Raw genomic sequence first — 21,364 nt, 5'->3', positions numbered from 1 at the left:
AGAGACTAAGAGATAAAAGGTCCCGTCTCAGCCCCTCCCTCCCGGCTCCCTGATAGGCTGTCAGGGTGGTGACACAGAAAAGGAAAATCTTAGCCAGTTACTTCTGGGCCTGGAGGGGCAGGGGGCAGCTGAGAGGGAAAAAGAAGTGGAAACTGAAAGTCAGCAGTGAGCCAGCTGAAAACCTCGGCTCTCATATCACTGCTCTGCTCAAAAATACCGCCTGGCTCCCCGGTGTCCTTGGAATTAATTTCAAGCTCCCTGATGGTATTCTAGGCCTCCTCTCATCCCTTCAACCTGGGAAGGCTCTGTCCAATCCACCTGGACCCTGCCTTTCCTCAAGTTATCAGTTTATTATTTTTTCTGTATCCTTTTTTTTATTCTTTTGTTTTTCTTCTTTTTTTAAATAAAAAAAAAATAAAAAATATTTTTTAAAATGAGAAAAAAATCATTTTTAGTCTTTTTTAAGTTTTAGTTTAAACGGTATTCCCTACCTGGGATGGTGTTTCTTCTCATTTCTACCTGGTAGAAAACATCCCACCTTGCCATGCCCTTCTGCCAAAGGATCCCTTCCTCCGTAAAGCCCTCCTGGGTCCTCCCACAGTATTCTGAGTTGCCGCAGTGTTTTCTGGGAATCAGGAGTCCTGGGCTCCTCCAGCAGTGAACTGGGCGACTTCAGGTAAACCTCTCGTTCCTCTGAGTCTCTGCTGCCTCCCTTAAAACGGGACTACTAATAGCCTGCCCCCTAGTGGTGAATGTGCAGATTAGTTCTATCGTTTTGGAAGCAATTTGGCTAGAGGTCTCAGGTTCTCCAAAAGTGCTCACACCGAGTGTATTTCTGAGTCTATGAATTTACAAATACTTATAAAGCACCTACTATGTTGTCAGACACTTCACTAGATACTGGAGATTCATACAGACAAAAACAGCTGCCCTGAGATGTATGTATTCCAGTATGGAAGACAGATGATGAACAGACACACACATGAAATATGTGCAGTGATGTTAAATGCCCTAGAGAAACAATACACCAGGGAGGGTGGCTCAGAAACTGTCAGGCTGAGAATGAGAAGGAGTGTGTGCATTCTCAGGGGCTTCAGTCGCATCCAACTCTTTGTGGCCCCATGGGTTTTCCTGGCAAGAATACTGGAGTGGGTTACCATTTCCTCCTCCAGGGCATCTTCCCAACCCAGGGATCGAACCCACGTCTCCTGAATCTCCTGAGGTGCAAGCAGACTCCCACTGAGCCACTGGGGATATCCATAAGCAGGAGGATGCTATCTCATTAAATTTGGTCAGGGGAGGTCTTACGGGGCGGGGCGGGGTGGGGGGAGGCGACATTTGAATAGAGACCTGAAGAAAGTGAGGGAACAAGCAAGCAGATATTTGATCGGGAAAGTGGTCCAGGCAGAGGGAACCACTTGTGCAAATATCCCGAGGCAGGCGCGTGCTTGATGTGTTCTAGGGAGTATCTGGGTAGTCACTGAAGTTGAGGGACAGCGGTGAGAGATGAGCTGCAGGAGTTGTCACGCCTGGCTTTGCATGCCATTTTGAGACCTCTGGGTTCTACACTGAGTGCTTTGGAAAGGCTCTGGAGGGTTTTGAGCAGAGGGGTGACCCAACTATTAAAGGACCACTCTACTACTGTGTGGAGAATAAAGTGTGTGGAGCACAGGCAGGAGACCGGTTAGGGAACTAATCCCATAACCCAGACAGGAGAGGGTGGTGGTGGTGGTGGTGGTGAGAATGAGCTGGATTCCAGATACATCTTAAAGATGGAGTTGGCAACATTCACTAATGGATGAAACTCGAGGTATGAGAGGACAGGAGGAGTTAAGGACGAGCTCCAGGGTTTTTGACCTGAGCACCTGGAAAGAAGGGTGGTCATCGGCCAAGGTGGAGGAAATTATAGGCAGAGCAGGTAAGACTGGAGCAGAGGGGTAGAAACCAGCATATCAGTTCTGGACATACCAACATTCAGATGCCATTTGACTTCAAGTGGGTATTCAGGCCCTGGGTCAGGACACAGGAATGAGCTAAAGATTTAAGAGAGTCACCAATCTATGGAGGGTGTTTAAAGTTGTGAACCTGGAGGAAGACTCCAGGGCCTAAGTGTAGACAGAGGGGAGATTTGGATGCTAGGCCACTCCCTCTGTCAGGGACCAGGGAGAAGAGGATGACTCAGCAATATTGGCTGAGCCGTGACAAACAGGGTCAGAGAAGATGAAGACTGGGCCACTGGGTTAGGAACACGCAGGTCACAGGGACCTTGCAAAAGCACTCTTTTTGGAATGAAGGAGGAAGCAGGTCAGCAGCTGAGAGTTAGGAGAGGAAGTTTGAAGAGAGAGGAGAGGTGTGAAATAGTCATCTGGAGAAAGGGATGACTGAGTTCGAAACAGCAATAGCAGAGGAGGAAGTCCCAGGGGTGTGTGTGGTCATGAATTTAAAGTAAGATTTCATGCTAAGAAACTACCTGAAATATTTACAGAAAAGGGATTCACTGCTGCATTACTTACAATCATAAAATTGAGAATTAATCTAAATGTCCAGAGGGGGTGGTTAAAATGAAGTGTTGTATATTCATTCAGCCACTAAAAATGGCCGCAAAATATCTGCAAAACTTACGACTTGATAGCTGTACATAGATAAAATTGAGAGGAAAAAGCTTTCTCCCTTATCTTAAGAACTGATGTGAGAAAGATAATCCTGCCAATGGAAAGATGAGCAAAAAGGATAGAAATACGTTATTCACACCAGAAGAAAAGTAAATAACCAATGTATGTGGATGGGAAAAAAAATTTCAACTTCTCTTCAAAGAAATGCAATTTGAAACACTAATGAACTGCAATAGTTTTCCTAACAGGATGACAAAAATCCTGGTGTTGGGAAGAGTTTGGGGGCAAAGTGGGCTCTGCTGCATGTGAGAATGGTAAGCAGCCAGTTTCTCTGGGTAACACTTAGCAATATTATCAATAGCCTTTATAACATGTATACCTTTGATTCAGCTAGTTCCCTTCTTGGAATTTATTTCATGGAAATACCTACAGATATGTGCAAAGATACCTGTTCCAGGACACATTATATATAAGAATCAGGAGAAAACTGTAAGTATATGTATGTAAGTTGAAAAAAAAAATGCTTGAAGGCCTCCCTCCATGGTATTCATAGAGGTTATCCCTGAGTAGGGGAAGCATAGATGGTTATTATTTTTCCCTTGTTCTACCTTCTCTGTAATGGTCAACTATTGCTTTAGTTAGTGTCTGGTAATGAAAGTCGCTCAGTCGTGTCCAACTCTTTGCAACCCCATGGACTGGAACCGCCAGGCTCCTCTGTCCATGGGATTCTCCAGGCAAGAATACTGGAGTGGGTAACCATCCCTTCTCCAGGGGATCTTCCCAACCTGAGGATCAAACCCAGGTCTCCCATATTGCAGGTAGCTTCTCTACCATCTGAGCCACCAGGGAAGCCCCAAGTATTACTTACAGGATAGGAAAAGAGTCAATATTATTTAAAAATAACCCATATGGGGGAATTCCCTGGTGGTCCAGTGGCTAAGACTCTGTACTCTCAATGACAGGCGGCCCAGGTTCAATCCCTGGCCAGGGAACTATATCCCACATGTTGCAGCTAAGACCTGGCACAGCTAAATAAGTTAATTAAAATAATTCATAAATTAACTTAGAAAATAAAAACAATCCTTATAAACTTTGAAATAACATTGGAAAGTGCTGATGCATGTCAACTGAGTAAAGCAGAATTAAAGTTTAAACCACGGTGAGATCTTAACTATGTAAAGTGTATGCTCAGGGGGAAAAAAAATCTGAAGGAAAATCCATCAGGGGGTTGCCTTTGGGTGACTGAAAAGGGATGATTTCTTTTTTTCTTCCTCGTAATTACTTGTGTTTTCCGCTTTACTACAGAGTATGTGTTATATGCTAACAACAACGACCAAATTGTTAATAGTCATGTGTGGTCCTCTGAGAGTCACATGAGGTAACCACGTGTGACGCACCCGCTGGGCGGAGTTGGAGCTACCAATTCGACTGCGTGGTCAGCTTGCCCAGGTTTTGTGGACCTGCCTCACCCTCCGCCTTCCTCAAGAGCAGGGACGTTGCCTGCTAGCCCAGCCCTCACTGCTTCCTGCGCGGAGCCCCCCAGTGTTCAAGCTGCCGGGGGAACCCACGCCGTGAGCGGGGCTCTGGCGCCCCCAGGTGTCAAGTCTGGGAAGTTCGTATGGACGGTCTCATTTAGAAAAGATGTGGACTCCATTGACGCCCAAGTCCCATATTCCCTGGGACCCCTGAGTCCTTGCCTGGGACCCAGAGAGAAAGGATTCCCTTCTTCAGAACCACCCTCCCCTGAAAAGGACCGCTTCCTCAAGTCCATGCTCTATCCTCTCCGCATCCCTTTCCCTGAGGCACCTGGCTTCAACCCCTAGGCAACCAGGACTTTCCAGCAGGACTTAAGAGGTTTTTCTCATCTCACTCATTTTGCTTTCTCCAGTTCTTTTTCCCACAGCCCAGGCATGCTCTTTTTCTCTCTGACTTTTGACTGCGGGCTCAACTCATCTGCCCCAGGGAATGTAAACTTATACTTTATCATCACTTTTTTTTTTCCAGAGGGGAGCATGTCACAGAAGCAGGGGTCTGCAGCGAGGATGCTGGGTTCTCTCTGCCATCTAGTAGCCATGTGGTCTTGTTGAGTCAGCTCTGAGCCCCCACTTCCAGGGACAAAGGGGACAAAAACCACCCGTCAAGACAGCATGAGGGTCAAATGAAATAGCGCAGAGATGCTTTGGAACCTCTAAAGGGCCAGAGAAGGGTTGGTCCCGGTAGTGCATTTTCCCTGCTTGGGATCCTTTCCCTCAGTCCGGTTTCCTCATTCCCCTCCATTAGAGGCCTCCCCCTGAGGCTCCTACTCCACCTGACCTACCCGTTTGTCCCCAGCAGTCCACTGGAGTGTGAGATCCCCGAGAACACTGCGTGCACGGTCTTGTCCATTTCCCTGTCTCCGAGCTGAGCAGTCTGGCTCAGAGGGACATTAACTGTGTGCCTGCAAAGTCAGTCCTGCCCTTTCCTGCTAACACCCCCCTCCCCATCTGTCCTCGCCCCGGGTCCTGAGATGTCACCCCCGTCAGACTGGGTCTGTATCATCGTGTGTGTGTCTCGGTATTCGTGCTGAGCTCAGGGTCCAGCACAAAGAAGGCTCTCGCTAAGTGCTGGCTGGTTGAAGGAAGTCAGGAAGGAAACACTTGCCTTCAGGCTCTGCCTCTCTGCGGGACTCGGAGAGGGCCCCACACTGGGTGGGCAATGCTCATGTCAGAGCGTCTCCCCAGCAGCCACCGCTGGGTGCCCAGCTGTGGTCCTGAAGCTCTGAGGTCCCTGTCTCCCCTAGAGCAGGGGAGAGGCTGGGCGGCGTGAGGATGCGGGTGACCGAGTGACACGCGTATGGGACCCTCAGAAAACGCACAATGACACCCACCAACAAAGACACCACGGCAGCCAGGGATAGAAACAACTAGTGTATTGATTCAGGGTGGAGAGAAGGGGTGCAGATGGGAAGTGGGAGGCAAGGGGCTCCTTAGTGTTCGCCAAAACCCGCTGCCGCACACCCTCCACGCTTCCTCCCCCTTTCTCCTCTTCGGTGGGGGCCCAGCAGGCTCTCCCCGTTTCTAGTAGGCCTCTCTCCCTCCTCCCCCACACCCACCTGACCTTGATCAACCTCCAGTGACTGGGCAGAGCCCACCCCTGGCTCTAAAGCTAGGTGAAGGCAGGCTCAGACTAACCTTTCTTCCCCCTCCTTCTACCTCCCGCCTCATTCCCATCTCTTGTCTAAATAACATACAGAAGAAGCAAACGCAGCTGGGACCTGGGAGAACTGAGTCACCCCGGGGCTAGGGAGAAGGGGGGACGGGGCGGGGCAGGCGGAGGAGCTTCTGCCAGGGGTAGTGGACGATGGGGGCCGGCCCAGGGGTGAGGCTCAGCCCTCCTCCCTTGGAGGCTGGCGGAGCAGACTCCACGCCTGCCTCTCAGGCACCATGTCACGGGGTCCCCGGGATGGGGGTGGTGGGCAGGGCAGAAAAGCAGAAACGAGGCTTTGTAAAAGCATCCCCTCTCCTTGGCTCCCTCTTTGGTTTTAAGGCAGATACGGAGTTTCTCGGAAGCAGGGAGAAAAGGAGGGAATTGAGATAGATGCGCGCTTTTTTTTTTTTGGCTTATGTTTTTCCTTCGGTATAAAACCACTGTAGAAAATAACTTCTCTTAGAAAAACAAAAAACAAGACATAGAAGAAAAAATAAAGGGGTATTTTTCTTTGGCTTCAAACCCCTTCCCGTGAGGCGCAGGGCAGGGGTGGGCATGAGGTGAGGAAGAAGCACGGGCCTCCGCCCCCACCCCTGCCTGGAAGGTCCCAGGTTACATGATGCTGCAGTTCTGGGGGTTCTAAGAGAGAAGAGAGAGCAGGAGAGGTGTGAGTGGCAGTGCTGGGCCGAACCCTCCCTTCCCCTCTTAACCCAGCCCCGCCCCTGCCCTCCAATCTGGGGCTCAGACAGGAGCGGCAGGACGCGGGAGCAGCAGCCCTCTAGGATCTTGGGCTGCGGGGAGGAGGCTCCCACTCCCCCGGGCCGCGGAAGAGAAGGCGCTCCCTCCCACAGGGCCGCCTGGTCCTAACCCTCGAGGACTGGGGTCCTCTGCCCGCCGGGTGGGGGTGTGGAGACACAGGGCCGACTCACCTGGGTTCGGGGTCTGGAGTTGCCCAGGAGGTAGGAGCGGGTGACCAGGCTGTCCCCGAAGCTGCCACCCCCACTGCCCCCCACACTCCGGTAGCTGCGAGTGACTGTGACACTTGAGGCGGAGGAGCCAGAGGAGATGGATCCGCCCACCGGGGCTCCCGAGCCGCTGGCAGACGCCTTGTCTGCGGGCTGCCCGCAAGTCCCGCACAGCACGGTGCGCGAGCGCAGGTTGTACTCGGCAGGGTCCCCCGAGCTGCTGCCTGCGTGGGAGCCCTGAGGAGGGAGACAAGGCTCAGGCCGGACGGCGAGTCTGGGACTGACCGCTCAGGCCCAACACCCAGGCTCCGCGCTCCGGCAGGGTCCAGGCAGAAAGGTGGGCTTCTGCCCTCGAGTAGCCTAACTGGTGGGTGGCAGGGCTTGGGGCGAGGGGGATGGACCTGGGCTGGGAAGAGGGGAAGGGAAGGACATGACAGGGGGAAGGGTCAGGAAGACTTGGGGACAGGCAGGGAACAGGAGCTGTGGCTTTGACTCTTGTCTTAGCTACTCTAAGCTTCAGAGGGGAAGGTGACAGAGTGAGCAAGCTTGGACAGCGGCAGGCATGCAAAATTAACTGGGGAGGAGGGCAGGTGAGAGAGACCCTTCTCCCAGGAAAAGTGGGGGAAATGAGAGGCCATGCATGTGATCAGGGTGGGGAGGAGACAAGAAAGGAGATGCATGCAACAGAAGTGAGGGGGAGAGAGGCAGGGCTGCGCGCCCCACGTCTGTCCTCCCTTCCCCGCCCCGGGGGATCAATTCGGACTCTTGTCCACTGCTCCCATAGGAAGACTCCGTGGCATCGGAAGTTCCCACTCCCTTCCTTACCAGAGTAGGGCACCCAGACACCTGGGGTCCCTGTTCAAGGTATAGGGAGGAGAGAGAAGAAAAGCCAGGGCAGCGAGTGAAGTTCCAAAACGTTCTTTAATGAAAAGACTTTTTTGGCAGGGGGAGGCCAGGGAGAGGGTGTCCCCAGGCCCGGCTGGGTGCCCTGGTGTGGGCTGGGCCTCAGCGGCGGCTGCCACTCACGTGGTGGTGATGGAGCAGATCGTCTCCATCCTCATCCTCGTCATCCTCGACCACAGTCACCGAGCGTACCAGCTTGCGCATGGCCACCTCCTGCCGCGGACACAGGACAAGGGTTAGGGCTGTGGGTCGGAGAAGGCGCACCACCCGCTGGCCACCAACAACCTGCTCATGCTCTGCCCCTGTCCAGGCTGTGACTTGCTCTGTCCTCCAGGGCACTGGAGTTAAGAAACTTGTTTCTACTCCAGGGGCATGCGGTCAAGTTCTCTGGATAGGAGCACAATCTGCCCTTAACCATGCTCACTGTCTAACCCCCCACCCCTCCTGCTGCTAGGGGAGGTATCTCTGGGTCCGTACATGGGGTGGAGAGTTTGGGACCTGGGAGAAAGCGGCTCTGAATTGGGGTGGGGGCAGCTGCCTCCAACTCTGGCCGCTGGGGGCAGCCTTGTGCAGTGAGAGGCCAGCCTGCAGCATACTCACTTCCCCAGTGGAGTTGATGAGGGCTGTGCGCAGGCTGTTTCCACAGCCCCAGGTGTTCTGCGCCTTCCACACCAGGTCGGTAGGGGGGCTGTGGGTGGCCCCAGCTCCTGCAGCCCAGATCTGGGGGAGGGAGAAATCATTAGGGAAAGGCACTCACACTCCAGCACACCCAGCCTCAGGCCAGCCCATCCCGACCCTAGGCCACCCCGGAGTCCCAAACACCCGGCCACTCACCGTCACCACCTGCCCGGCCTTCAGAGTGAACTTTGGAGGGAAGCGATAGGTCAGCAGGGGGTCATCTCCATTCTGGCGCTTGATCTGCCAGTTGCCCATGGACTGGTCCTGCCCGGTAGGGAAGGGGCAGGTGAGAGAGGCTCCTTCAGACTCTTAGAGGGTTTATCACCTTCTATTCCTCCCCTCACGGCTCTCCCCCATCAAGGATAAATAACAGCTACATCTATGGGCACTTAGGCTGTACCAGACCTACTCAGTCCTTTCATCTTCCCAAGAACTCAAAGTTATTCATGCCTATTCTGCAGATGACGACGCTAGGAGAGGTTAAATACATTGCCCAAGAAGGTCTCACTGCTCTGATGAGTCCTGGGGTCAGGACTGGAACAGGAGTGTGGAGGAGATACCCACACTTGCCCTGGTCTGATGTGAGGAACAACCCTCCCCGCAAACTCCACCCCTTCACCTTGCAGGTTTTCTCTCTAACCCGACGGCACTTCTCACACCCGACCTGGGAGGCCTACCTCGTTGGACTTGTTGCGCAGGCGCACGAACTTGCCCTCCTCGTCCACCTCCTCCACGGCCACGCGCCCGCTGGTGCGCGCGTGCTGAGAGAAGCTGCTTCGGCTCTCGGTGGACTCCAGCTTGCGCTTTTTGGTGATGCTGCCCCCGCTCTGTGTCTGGGACGAGTGGGATGAGGCCCGGCCCCGGCTGCGCTGCGAGGTGGGGCTGGGGGACAGGCGGAGCCTGTGGAGAGGGAGGCAGGGTCAGGAGGTCGAGTCAAGGCCGGTGGCAGGCAGGCAGGAAGAAGCACCTCCCTGCCTCCCCCGAGGCCCACCTCTCCTCCTCGCCCTCCAGGAGCTTGCGGTAGGCGTGGATCTCCATGTCCAGGGCCAGCTTGATGTCCAGCAGCTCCTGGTACTCGTCCAGCTGCTGCTGCATCCTTGCCCGCATTTCCGCCATCTCCCGCTCCTTGTCTGCCAGCAGCCGCCGGCTGGTGTCGCGTTCACGGGCCAGCGAGTCCTCCAGGTCCCGCAGCTTCGCTTCCTTAGCTGCCAGCTGATTAAGGGGGAAGGGGGGTCTGGTGAGCTCTCAAGGGTCCAGGGTATGGAGAGGTAAGGGACAGGGGTAGGGGCAGACCCCTGGGGCACACACCACCCCCACCCCCACCCCTGTCTTCAAATTCCCATCAGCGCCTTTCATGGACTCTAACGTGGCTGTGGCTGGCTGGCCACTGGGAAGTCTTTCTCAACCTCCGACTGAAATCTCTTAATTTGAGGCCATCTCCTCTGCCACAAATGGCACAGCCAGCTACAATATTGACGCTGTTAACACCTCACTATGCCTGCAATGTAGGAGACCCCAGTTTGGTCCCTGGGTCTGGAAGATCCCCTGGAGAAGGGAATGGCTACCTATTCTCCAGTATTCTTGCCTGGGAAACCCCACAGACAGAGTAGCCTGGCAGGATACAATCTCCAGGGTCGCAGAGAGTCAGACATGACTGAGCAACTAACACTTTCACTGTTTTTTTTTTCCCACTTTTAACACCTCACAGTGAGTCTTGAGGCAGATCTAAGAGTTAGGGAGGACGGGGGTGATCTCTATATTCAAATGGGAAAACCCAGACTCTGAGAAAAGTGAAGGTCAGGCAGGCAAGATAAGAGGTAGACCTGGAACAGCAAACAGGTCAAGTGACTCCAAACCCCGGGCTTCTCACTCAGTCTATGCTCCTGGGGGCATATTCTGCGCCCTCCCCTGTGGGGAGGGGACAGGCGGTGGGGGAGGTGGTGGGGAAGGTGGGGGCAGCACCTGCTTCTGGAGCTGGCTGAGCTGGGCCGACCCTGTGGGGAGGGGACAGGCGGCGGGGGAGGCGGTGGGGAAGGTGGGGGCAGCACCTGCTTCTGGAGCTGGCTGAGCTGGGCCGAGAGGCTGTCGATGCGGATGCGAGACTGCTGCAGCTCCTCGTGGGCTGCCCCCACCAGGTTGCTGTTCCTCTCCGCCGACTGCCTGGCGTTATCCAGCTGGCGGGGAGGACACAAAGGTTAGGGCTGCAGGGACCGACGGGGAAGGAGGCAGGGGCCCGAGAAGGACATCGCTGCTGCAGCCCGAGGTCCGGGGCAATCTCAGCTCCTGCCCCTGTCCGCCTGATCTCCTGCAGGACATCTTAGGGAGGGCAGCAGGGAGGGCTGCTGGGGACAGAGGCAGCAGGGGAACCCCAGGAGAGTGAGCACCTTGGCAGAATAGGTCTTCTCAAGCTCCTTCTTGTACTGCTCCACCTGGTCCTCATGCTGGGCCCGCAACTCCTGCAGGGCATCTGCCAGCCGGCTCTCAAACTCCCGCTGCTTCCCATTGTCAATCTCCACCAGGCGCGTCTCATGGCGGCGTTTGGTCTCACGGAGCTCCTGGAAGGGGTGGACCCAGAGACCAAAATCAGAACTAGTCCTTTGAGGATGAGGCCCAAGTGGCTGAGTGCCCAGCCCAATCCTAACCCTGAACAAAGTCACTGTGAGCTCCACTTTAACCTGGGGGCTGGCCACCACTCCCCCCAGCCCTCACCCCCACTCCCCATCACTAGTACGAGCCAGCCTGCTAGGGGACCTCTGCACACATCTGATACCCCAGCCTAGCTCTGACATCTTTCACCACCAGGCCCCAGTCCTCCGGTCTGAAGGACACAGTTCCCACCTCGCTGTAGATGTTCTTCTGGAAGTCCAGCTCCTCCTTCAGGGTCTGCAGCCGGTTCTCAGCATCCACTCGTCGCAGCATCTCATCCTGAAGTTGCTTCTTGGCCTCGCCCAGGGCTGCCTCGAGCTGAGAGGAAGGGGACGGAGGTCAGGGAGAGGGGTCATAGGACACCAGAGCTGGAAGGAAGCTGAGAAGGGGGTCATGTCCAGCACCTCCCTTTATATGTGGAGAAACAGGCCTAAGGGAGCAAGAGCCTTGGATGCCCACAGAAGTGATGACACATCTACTTCCTCGCAGTGATGACCTTGGATAGGTGCTGTGCTAATGAAAATATAGATAGTGCCTCCTCTCTGTATAGCTGTATTTTGCTATAGCCACTGCTCTAAAGGAAGTATGTCCAGAGTACAGAAGGAGCATGAGGGAAGGGACCAAAGTGTGCCTGAGGTGGTAGCGGGGGGCTTGTAGGAAGGCCTCCAGAGTCTGAGATCTGAAGGACAGGTGAGTGGGCAGATGGGAGCAAGTACAAGGGCGCAGGGGTAAGAAAGCACACACGTGCACTTCAGGATCTTCGGAAGGCTCAGTACTGCTGAAGCCTGAAGGATGGGGCCCTGCAGGGGGAGATGACGGCAGAGGTGGCTGGACTGGAAGGCAGGCGCTGGATCATGGACCCATGGATCGCACCCTTACTGTCATGGAAAGATCCTGACGCTTGAGTAGGGGGTGCACCCTTCTTAGATCTTCATCTCAGAAAGCACAAGCTGGGCGGTGCAGCTGGGAAGGGCTGGGGGCAGGGCCTGGGAGGAGAAAGGCCCAGCCTTGATTTTCTGGCCAAACTGCCGGCTTCTCCTGGTCTCTCCACGGTGTACAAGGTCCTAGGTGGCAAGGCCTAGCAGGGAAGAGAGCCCTGGACAGAGGCTTGGTGGCTGACTCTAGTCCTGACCTTGCTCTGAGCAGATGTGGCTGTGAGATTGGGAACAAGCCTGCTTCTTTGATTCTGTTCCCTAGCTTTTAACATGAGACTAGATGCTGGAATGGATAGCAAAGTGTTTGAAAGTAAAGACCACCGTATACATTAAAAGCATATGTCCATATATGATCAACCATCAGCTCCCAACTAGGGCTCTGTGGACAGACTACACTCCCATCATCCAGAGAGGTCACGGCTGTCTATAGCAAGGCCAAACAGGAGGGATCCAGGGCCAGGCACAATTCATTTCAAAGCTAGATGGAAATGGCTTGTGGATTCTTTTAAATTCATGGTGCGAGACACCATGGGCAGCAAGGGAGGATGCACTATGGTCTGGATGGATGCAGCAATGCTAGGACACGGGAATGGCTCTGATGCTGTGGGACAGGTCAGACCAGGCACCTCTTGAGAATGCCTGGAGTGGAGCAGTGAGTGTTCGTTTGGGCAGGGGGCAGGGACAAGGGTCAGGTGGGGTCTCGGGTGGGCCTCACCTTGGCCACTTGCCCCCGCAGGTCATGCAGCTCGCCCTCCAGCGTGCGCTTCTCGCTGAGAGCAGTGCTCAGTGCAGCTTCCTTGGAGTTGAGCAGAGCCTCCAGGTCCTTGAGCCGGGCCTGGGCAGCCATCAGGTCTCCCTCCTTCTTGGAATTGCTAAAGAAGCCAGAGAAGAGTGGGTTTAAGAGGAGGAGTCTGTATGCCTAGACAGAGTCAGGTTCCCCCAGGGAGAGTGAGAAGTCAGGTCCTGGGAGGTCAGCCGCAGGACCTGGCTCTGCTATCCCCCAAGCTGCCAGGAGAGGGCATCCTTGGTTCTGGTTTGTTTGCATCTGCCCGCCTCTGGGGCTGGACTCCCACTTCTCCCAAGGCCCCCAAAACCCCTTTCCTGCTTCTCCACCCTTCCCATGACTCAGTGCTCAGGAACGTGCCTGAGGCCAAGGGCAAAGCCCGATCGCAGGAGATGAATGCTTTTCCCTCTCTCCCCTCCCATTCCTTCCCAAAGAGACAGAACCACCTTTGTCTCCTGCCCATTCCCACATAGGGCCTTAACCTTCTCCCCCGACTCCACCCACCTTCCATTCAGACCAGCCTCCTCCTCTGCAGAGATCCAGAGAGCCAGGCTCCTAGCCCTGGGGTCTGAGTGTCCCTGACGCTTATCAGTTTGAGTGCTAAAAGTGTCAGTCACCTCTCCTAGGCCCTTTACACACCAGGGACTGCTGGGAGGGGAAGTCTGGATAAAGCTCAGAGAGACCTGGAATGAAGTCGACCAGGCACTGTATTGACCTTTCCCTTTCTCAGACCTAGTCTGGGTCCCCTGATGGGGCAGAGCACAAGGGTTCCAGCCATCCCTCTCTCTGGGTCTCATCAGAGCCTGAGAATGCTGAGCCCAACCTATCGACCACAAGCCCAGCATCTGGCTCCAGATGTGACCCCAGGCCTCCAGGTCCATCTGGGCTCCAGCCTTGAACCTCCACACTCCTCAAACTGGGTAAAGCTTTAACTAGAACCAGTTCAAATGGGGGGTGGCCTCTGCCACCTCCCTTCCCTTTCCGGGCCCCTGATTATTTCTGCTGGATAGTGACCTGGAAAAATAGAGGGATCCTATTTTCTTAAAGACCTCTGGGGAACACAAGAACTTCCCAGTTGTCATGATCCCTTCCCCGATGTGTGGGGAGAGAAAGCACTAGACGCAGGGAGGGGAAGGAAAGAGCCTAGGGGCCTAGTCCCAGCTGCCATATGCGACTCATCAGACTTCAAGCATGAACCCACTTGGGCAGATGGAAAAAAGGAAAACCAAATGTGGGCAGGGGGAGAAAGGAACTCCATCCTGGAAAGGAGAGAAGTGGCCCTGCCAACATTTTTCTCCTGCCACCAAGCCCTCGGCTCCAAGAGACCCAACAATTCAGTGTGAAGAAAGATGGAGAAGCTCTGGACGGAGGGCCCAAGACTGAGGCGGTATGCTCCTGCCACTAGCTTAGAAGTCTTCAAACAGGAGTCACCTCCCCTCCGACTGGGCTCAACTGCGAGGGGGAGAGACTGCCACCCAGACAGGCAGGGGAAGGATGTGAAGATCTGGGGGAAACACCCCCAGCCTTGCTCTGTCCAGGCCTCTGGCCACATTTCAGAACAAGCTGTTTAGAGCAAGATAGTCTGTCTCCTGTGAAAAGAGGCCCTTCCAGACCTGAAGGATCTCTCCCCTCCTCCGTCTTAGCCAGAAAAGCTAAAAATAAAGTAAAAACCCAGCTCAGGTTTTGGCTGCCATCCGGCCCAGCCCCTGGCTGGGAGCACAGCCCCAACTTTCCATGACTTCAGAACTTTTCCGAAGCTGAGGCAGCTGTAGGGGGAGGAAAGAAGAAGAAGAAAAACCGCTGGTAAAGTGAAGCGACACGGCAGACATAGATTCCGAGTTCCTTGGGCAGACTCCAAGGCTGGCAGGGACTTCCCAGAACAGGCCTCCCTGCCCTGAAGGCTAACGGCTGGGAGGCTCTCAGAACTTAGAGAACTGGGAGGAGCTTTGCATAGGTTCGGCTTAACCCCCTCCTTTTACAGATGAGGAAACTGAGGCACAGAGGAGGAAGGTGAGTGACCCTGGGTCAAACACAGCATGCAGCTCCGGGGACCCAGGCGGAGTCACAGTCAACTCTGGCTGCTGATCAGGACTCCTCCCCCGGCTCCTCCTCCTACTTAGCCACAGGTCTAGAAAGAACCGAGACGCCAGCAGGAGACAGGGCTCCTGATCCAGCCAGCCTGAGCTGGGAGAAGCAGGAAGGAGCACCATGATGCTTTCAGAAGACATCTCAAGGGTGTCTCTTCCCTAGTCCTGCCTCCATGGCCTCCTCAGACCCAGAGGAGAAACATCAGAAGTTCTCCTTGGAAATACCTTTCCTGTGAGAGTGCCAGGCACACACAGGAAATGTAGCTGCATGGTCCCTGCCCTCGGGGGCTCACAGCCGGACAACTGCAGGATTTTGTCCTTCAGTCTAACCTCTTCAGTTAGGACTGCTCCCAAAGGTGGGGTGGTAGTAATACTAATATTAATACTAATAGACTAATACTAGTAATCATATAATGACAGCAAACAGACCTGACTGTGTACACGTTATGGTTGTTGTTCAGCCGCTAAGTGGTGTCTGATTCTTTGCTCTAAAGACTGTATTAACTGAATCGCCACAGCTTCCCCACTGAGACAGGTGCTAGTCCTAGGTGATGAAGGAAACAGGCTGGGAGAACTCTGCCCAGGGTCCCTCCAGGATCCTGCAGCAAGTCGGGAGCAGAGGTGTGAATGGGTGCTGGACGGCTCCCCCAGCCCTGCTAATGGTCTCCAAAGAAATTAAGGGGATGATTTTCCTTCCCCTCCTGGCGGCTTTGATTAGCACTTAAAAGAGTTGCAATGAAAGGACCGAGACACACCAGGCAGATGAGGGAAACCACTTGAGCAAAAAGAGGGAAGCAAGGAAGAGCCTTTGTGGTTTTCTCAGTCAGGCTCGGGGAGCTCCCCTCTGCGGGGAAGCAGCTGCTATCACCCATGGGCTTATGACTCAGACCTCAGGAGTCCTATGGCCAGGGAGCCACACGCACTCCCCAAGAGACGGCTGGGGGTGGGGCACGGAAGCCAGCAGCTCCCCAACCGCCTTGTCAGTCTTGCCTGTCCACTAGCTCCAAATGACATTGCTTCCTTAGTCGGGGTCCCCAGCCCAAACAGGGACCCCAAGCGGACACTGGCCAGGCGTTCAGCCCAAGCGGCGGTGCGGCCTGTGCCCCAGCCCACCGGGGGCCAGCAATGGGAAAGCTGGGCACAGGCTGCCCCACCGTGGGCTGGCAAGGGGAGCTGGGAAGGGTGGGACCCGGGGGCTCCACAGGTGACTCATCCTCCAGCAGACAATACCCGGGCAGGTGTCAGGAAATCCTCTAGTGCTCACAGGGGAGACCCTGGCAGTACCCACGTCCTGCCCAGCAACCCCCCCCAACCCCGCGCCGCGCCACGAGGAGCCCAATCTCTCCCTCCCATCCGGCAGGCTCCTCCAGCACTGGAGTGGGTTCATCCCAGCGGGCTCCTGAGACAAGAAGGGCTGGGCATCCTGTTTCTAAACTCTTCCCACGGCTGGCAAATCTGATCGCAGAAGGCGGGAAAAGTGGGGTGGGGCAGGGCAGAAGAGCAGAGAAGAAAGGGATAAGGCCGACACACGGGAGCTGGGAGCGGGCTTGCGTGCTACCAGGCCGGGGCGCTATTAGACAGAGGCTGGAGGGAGAGGGGAGCCGGGCTTCAGGGCCACTGCAGGGCAGGACGCTAGGGGCTTCTTGGCCGGGGGTGGGGGTGGGGAGCAAGCGCCTGGCGCAGCAAGGGGGCTGCATGGGCACCGCGCCAAGCGCTGACCTGCCGGCTGAGTCACCCTTCTCAGCCCAGCTCGGATACCAGATATGGAAGCCAGGGCGGCCACAGGCCTGTTTGGGCCCGGTTGCTGGGAGCAACTTGCTAGGCCCCGAGGGAAAGGCCCCCATTTCCTCCGCTGGACTGAGGAACACGAGGCGCGCAGAGACAGCCGGCTGGGGCTAAAAATAACCAGTGGGCGGGGCGGATGGCCACTGGGGCAGTGGACGAGCCCGGCCAGCCCGCCGGGGCTCCCTCAGACCCGCCCCAGGCCCCTCACTGGCCACGCCCCAGGCTCACCAGCCCACGGAGTTCCCCATCGCCGGGCGGAGAAGAGGGGGAGGGGAGGCAGGAGCATCGAGATCCCCGAGCCCCGGCATTTCCTGCCTCACCAAAACCGGAGCCCCCTGTGGCTGGGCAGGGCAAAGCAGGGCTGGGTGTGCAGCCGTGAGTCCCAGCCCGCCCCTCTCCTCCCAGACATCTAGACCTCTTCCCAGGCTGACTCCCTGCCAGGTGATGGGGTCCCTCCTGTGGCCACCCCAAGCCGGGCCCCCACGTTCCAACCACCCTTCCCTTTGTTCCAGCAACCCCTCCCACTGCAATGTATCCTTCCCTCCCTCCACCTATCCTAATCCACACCTGCCTCCTTGGTTTGAGCCCTGCCTCAGCCCTGCGCCTCCAGACCCAGCCACATCTCTCTCCTCTTCCACGTCCATTCAGCTGTTTTACCTGCTGCTCTATTCTCTTTCCAGTTATAAGTGTGTCTCAGGGCTTTTTCCATTATGTCCCCAAATGCCCTGAGGCCAGAAGTTTCATTTGCTCAAGGTTTCTAAGGGGGAACCTCCTTCTAGAACAATTCCTGCCCTTTTACAGGTGGGGAAACCGAGGCCTGGAGAAGAGTAGGCTCAGACCCTAAAACCCTGCCCACCCGGTCATCTGAGGACACTCAGAGCAATGGAGACAGGCGCAGAACATGGCATGACGCACGCAGGGCGCGCAGAAAGTGGGCAGCAACACCCAGGAAGAGAGCCTGGGAGACACTTGGACTTCTGCTCAATGGCTAGGAGTCACCCTAGTACCCAAGTGATGACGCAGGCCTGGTGACGGGGTCCTCAGACATCAGCTACCCCTCAGCTCTGCGTGGGGCCGTGAGGTTCCACAGTTCTCTCCCAAAAGGAACCACGGTGGGGTTTCCTGGCTGGTCTGTGGGTCTCCATCACTCTCAGGTATGGTCAGGAGGTGGAAGCGCTGGGACACTTGGTTCCCCACTCTGGCTTTCAAGGCACAAGCCCTCTCTGGAAAGGAGAACTTAAAGAGAGGAAGTGACAGGGGCAGGTGTTCTAGGGACTGAGAAGCCCCTTGAACCTTCCCCAAAGGCCACCCTGTGGAAGGGCTGAATGTCTTACACCTGGAAAGTATACGGGAGGATCCCAGTACGGACCCCCCCACCCAGGCACACGCACCCACAGCAGGCACGGCTCTGCTTCCGCACGCCTCCTGTGGGTGTGACAACCACCACATGTGCTCGGGGTCCGAGGGCCCTCAGATCCCCTTCCAGAGCTGCTAGGCTCCCAGCTGTCCTCACCCCAGACAAAGCCAGGTCTTAATTCTAGGCAAAGGGCGGGTTGGAATGGGGGAACTGGTGCTGAGAAGGGGGACAGGAGGCCTGTTGACATGTTCAGACACAACTCCAGCAGAGGCGCTGGGCCTGGCGCAGGGCCAGGCCTGAGTCACAGCTGCTGGGCGTATCAACGTGGCATTGTGCAGCAGTGGGAGAGGCCTGCAGTCAGAGGCCGGTGCGCTGGGGTCCTGGACAACAGGCGGCAGGCTTCCTGACCAACTGCTCCCTCCTGCCAAACTCCACTTTTCTTCTTCCTGGCCTGTCTCTCCAGAAATCATTCCTGTGTTGTCATAAAAATGCAGGCCAAGGCCTGAAACAGACCAAAAGAAGGGCATGGAGGGGGAGAAGGATGGCCTAGGAAGAGATAGGTCCTGGGTGTGGGAGGGAGGGAGGGAGGCCACTGGCCAACAGGTGGGACATTTAGGGGATCCCTACAGGAAAGAGATTCAGTTGTCCCTTCGGATGTATTAACCTTCCATCTGGTGGCTCATGGTGATTAACCCTGACAACAGCAGGGAGAAGGTGGGAGCCGCACCCCAAGATGGAGAAAGGAAGTTGGGGAGGACCTAGGAGTTCTGGTCCCGCTGCATTCCAGCTCCGGCCTTGGAAGATGCAACGCTGTCTCCCAGCCGGCAGAGGGTGGCAGCGTCATCAGAGCTACGGGAGGAGGAAGGGGGGGTGCCTTGGCAATCCCAAACATCCCCCTCTGAACTGCCAGGGACCGCGCTCCTGGAAATCAAGGGTCTCTTACTTCCCTGAGCCAGTCCCTAAAGGGATTCCTGTATTGTCCCCCTCCATCCGTCCCCCATTTGATTCAGATCCTCCTCCTCCTTCCTGCCACTCAGCAAGAACACTCAAAAGTAGTTTTCAAAAAACGGCCGTCCCTCAGTCTTTCTTTCTCTGACTGGACAATTCAGGGTCTCCGTCCACTCTCTACTCTGCCCTCTACCGTGACTCAGCTCCTCTGCTGGGCCTGGGATTTCGGCCAGAATTATTCCTGGTTTCACAGGCAGGATTCAGGCTTCCTCACGAAAGGACAGGGGAGCGTGGCCCCCTACTCTGCCCCACCTCCTTCCCAAACTATCCCCTTCCCTGAGTGTTAAGGGGCAAGGCCTCCTCACAGCCCACCCTCAGGCTGGGGGAGCCAGAATGGGGGCAGGAAGAATAGAAGGTGGGCAGTTCAAGGTCACCCCGCACCTCCCTCTGATTCCAGCCCGTGCTGTCTAATCCTGGCCAGCACTAAGGTAACGGTCCTGCCTGCCCCAGAGCCTCCGATTCTTCTCCAGCACAGGTCCACGGGACTCCCCTGCATGGTGCAGCCCCAAGGGAGGTACGTTCAAAATATAGTGTCCTTTCCTACGAGTAATAAAAACGAAGCTTAAGCCAAGAGTGTAATGTCATAATAATTACCTGTTTCTCACAAACTTTCTTGGAGAAAGAGAGGAGGGTGTTAGTACTTTTAATTCCACCGCCTATGGGAAATACTTCTAGTGAGAATAGCATTGGCTATTAACTATTTTCACATCAATTATATCTGATTTTTATATGCACAGCTTGGTATTTTAGAGAACTGTTTTCTCACTTTGTGGGTCATAGTACTACTTTGGAACTGGAGGGATCTCTGGAGATCTTCCGCCCTAACCCCTTTCTTTCACAGCTAGGGAAATCCAGAGGTGGAGGGTGATTTCTTCAAGGTCACACAGCAGTTTAGAGGCAGGGCTAAGCCTGGAACTAAGGACACCGGGGGCCAGGGCTGTTTTCGCTACCTGACGCTACCTGTCAGTTTGTTGATAGATAACCTTGCCTTTTGTTAAGTGACCGGAGACCCTGCAGCCTCCCCCATAGAACCTCTTTCCCCGCCATCTCCAAGAACATTAGAGCTTAGCCTGTGTCATCTTCAGTTCAGGAGTGGGGGTTCGAGGGGCCAGGGAGGTAAGAATGGAATGAACTGCCCTGGACCTCTGAGCCAGACCTGGTCCTGGCTGCTGAAGCTGCTAAAGGTGGTCAGGGGCTGGGGAGGAGGGAGACTGGGGGGTGGGGGGAGGAGGGCACAGGGGAGCAGAGGGCACAGTTGGTAGGTTAAGCCATCTCCTCCCAGTTGTCCCCCAGCTGTCCCTGCCTTCAGCCCTGACACTGAGCTTCTGAATCAGTGGGGGTGGGCCTGGGAGGGCGGACAATGGGCACATTCCGTGCAAGAGTAAGCCTCAGATCCCTGGAGGCCAGGGAATGTGCCAGGGACGGGGCATCAATCGTGGGAAGGCCATCGGGACCCTAGCAGGAACTACAGTCTTTCTTGTTTCTCTTGGGCTCCTCAAGTACTTACAGCTCAGCCCCTGGCGTTAATTGTACTTTCTTCTTTCCATTTGAATAAGAATGTGGACTTCAGGGTGAGGGGCAGGGTGAAGAAATGACAACAGGAGCGCCCTTAGGTGAGGACTGAGGCCCAGGTATCCTCAAAGGCCTCCATCCCCGTTATCCTTATATATCTGCCAAAGGGCACAGTTTCTTAAACATCCAGGTAGGCAATTCCCATGACAAGTCCCAAGACAGTCTCAAGACAGGAATTACCAGCCTCTCACAGCTCATGATTCATGGCCTAGAAGGGTCCTGGGTCTTTCCAGGTATGGGCTATGGCAAAGGCTATTGATCAAGTGATAACAGGCCCTGCAGGACAGCAGAATATTAAGGCAACGCTGGCCTCAGAGCAGAATCTCCAGACTGCAAGGGTGCACTTTAGTCACCCCAGCCCACCTTCCACAACCTACAACCTGTCCCTGAAGCTAGAGAAGTGAGGTTTAATGGTACGTGTGTGTGTGCTAAGTCACTTCTGTCATGTCCAACTCTGTGCAGCCCTATGGACTGTAGCCCCCCAGGCTCCTCTGTCCATGGGATTCTCCAGGCAAGAACACTGGAGTGGGTCGCCATGCCCTCCTCCAGGGGATCTTCCCGACCCAGGAATTGAACTCGCATCTCTTATGTCTCCCACACTGGCAGGTGAATCCTTTACCACTAACGCCACCTGGGAAGCCCAAGGTTTAATGGTAGGAGCACTCAAATGAGAGTCAGAAGACCCGTGCTCAAGTCCAGGCCTGTCACTCATTGGCTGTGCGACACGGGACAAGCCTTCGCACCTCTCTGGTTTTCCCTGTTCTTATCCTGATGAGAGCTTGGAAGAACCTGGGCCTGCAGGTCCCTGTGTGTCCTGACTGAGGCCATCATGTAAGGCGGGCAATT

At 55.4% G+C, this 21,364-nt stretch overlaps 1 protein-coding gene and 1 non-coding gene across 4 annotated transcripts in view; one reads left to right on the top strand and one right to left on the bottom strand.

Annotated features, from left to right (window-relative positions):
- The first annotated feature begins 3,530 nt into the window (after positions 1-3,530).
- On the top strand, positions 3,531-3,604 carry TRNAE-CUC (transfer RNA glutamic acid (anticodon CUC)). The gene has a single exon. It is a non-coding gene; the product is annotated as a tRNA-Glu (tRNA).
- Positions 3,605-6,280: 2,676 nt separating this feature from the next.
- Positions 6,281-21,364, bottom strand: part of LMNA (lamin A/C) — a 45,454-nt gene continuing 30,370 nt past the window's right edge. For all 3 annotated transcript variants that reach the window (XM_070467497.1, XM_070467496.1, XM_020912467.2), the window contains 11 exons: positions 12,641-12,797; positions 11,183-11,308; positions 10,729-10,899; positions 10,393-10,518; positions 9,336-9,556; positions 9,022-9,244; positions 8,501-8,608; positions 8,267-8,386; positions 7,790-7,879; positions 6,728-7,000; positions 6,281-6,437 (listed from right to left, as the gene is read on the bottom strand). In XM_070467497.1, coding sequence (XP_070323598.1) covers positions 6,411-6,437; positions 6,728-7,000; positions 7,790-7,879; positions 8,267-8,386; positions 8,501-8,608; positions 9,022-9,244; positions 9,336-9,556; positions 10,393-10,518; positions 10,729-10,899; positions 11,183-11,308; positions 12,641-12,797 — 1,642 coding nt within the window. In that variant the 3' untranslated portion in view covers positions 6,281-6,410. The remainder of the gene's footprint in view (positions 6,438-6,727; positions 7,001-7,789; positions 7,880-8,266; positions 8,387-8,500; positions 8,609-9,021; positions 9,245-9,335; positions 9,557-10,392; positions 10,519-10,728; positions 10,900-11,182; positions 11,309-12,640; positions 12,798-21,364) is intronic.

The sequence above is a fragment of the Odocoileus virginianus genome, chromosome 5 (genome assembly GCF_023699985.2).
Source record: "Odocoileus virginianus isolate 20LAN1187 ecotype Illinois chromosome 5, Ovbor_1.2, whole genome shotgun sequence".
NCBI classification, from domain to species: domain Eukaryota; kingdom Metazoa; phylum Chordata; class Mammalia; order Artiodactyla; family Cervidae; genus Odocoileus; species Odocoileus virginianus.
This window is presented reverse-complemented; position numbering and strand designations above follow the sequence as displayed.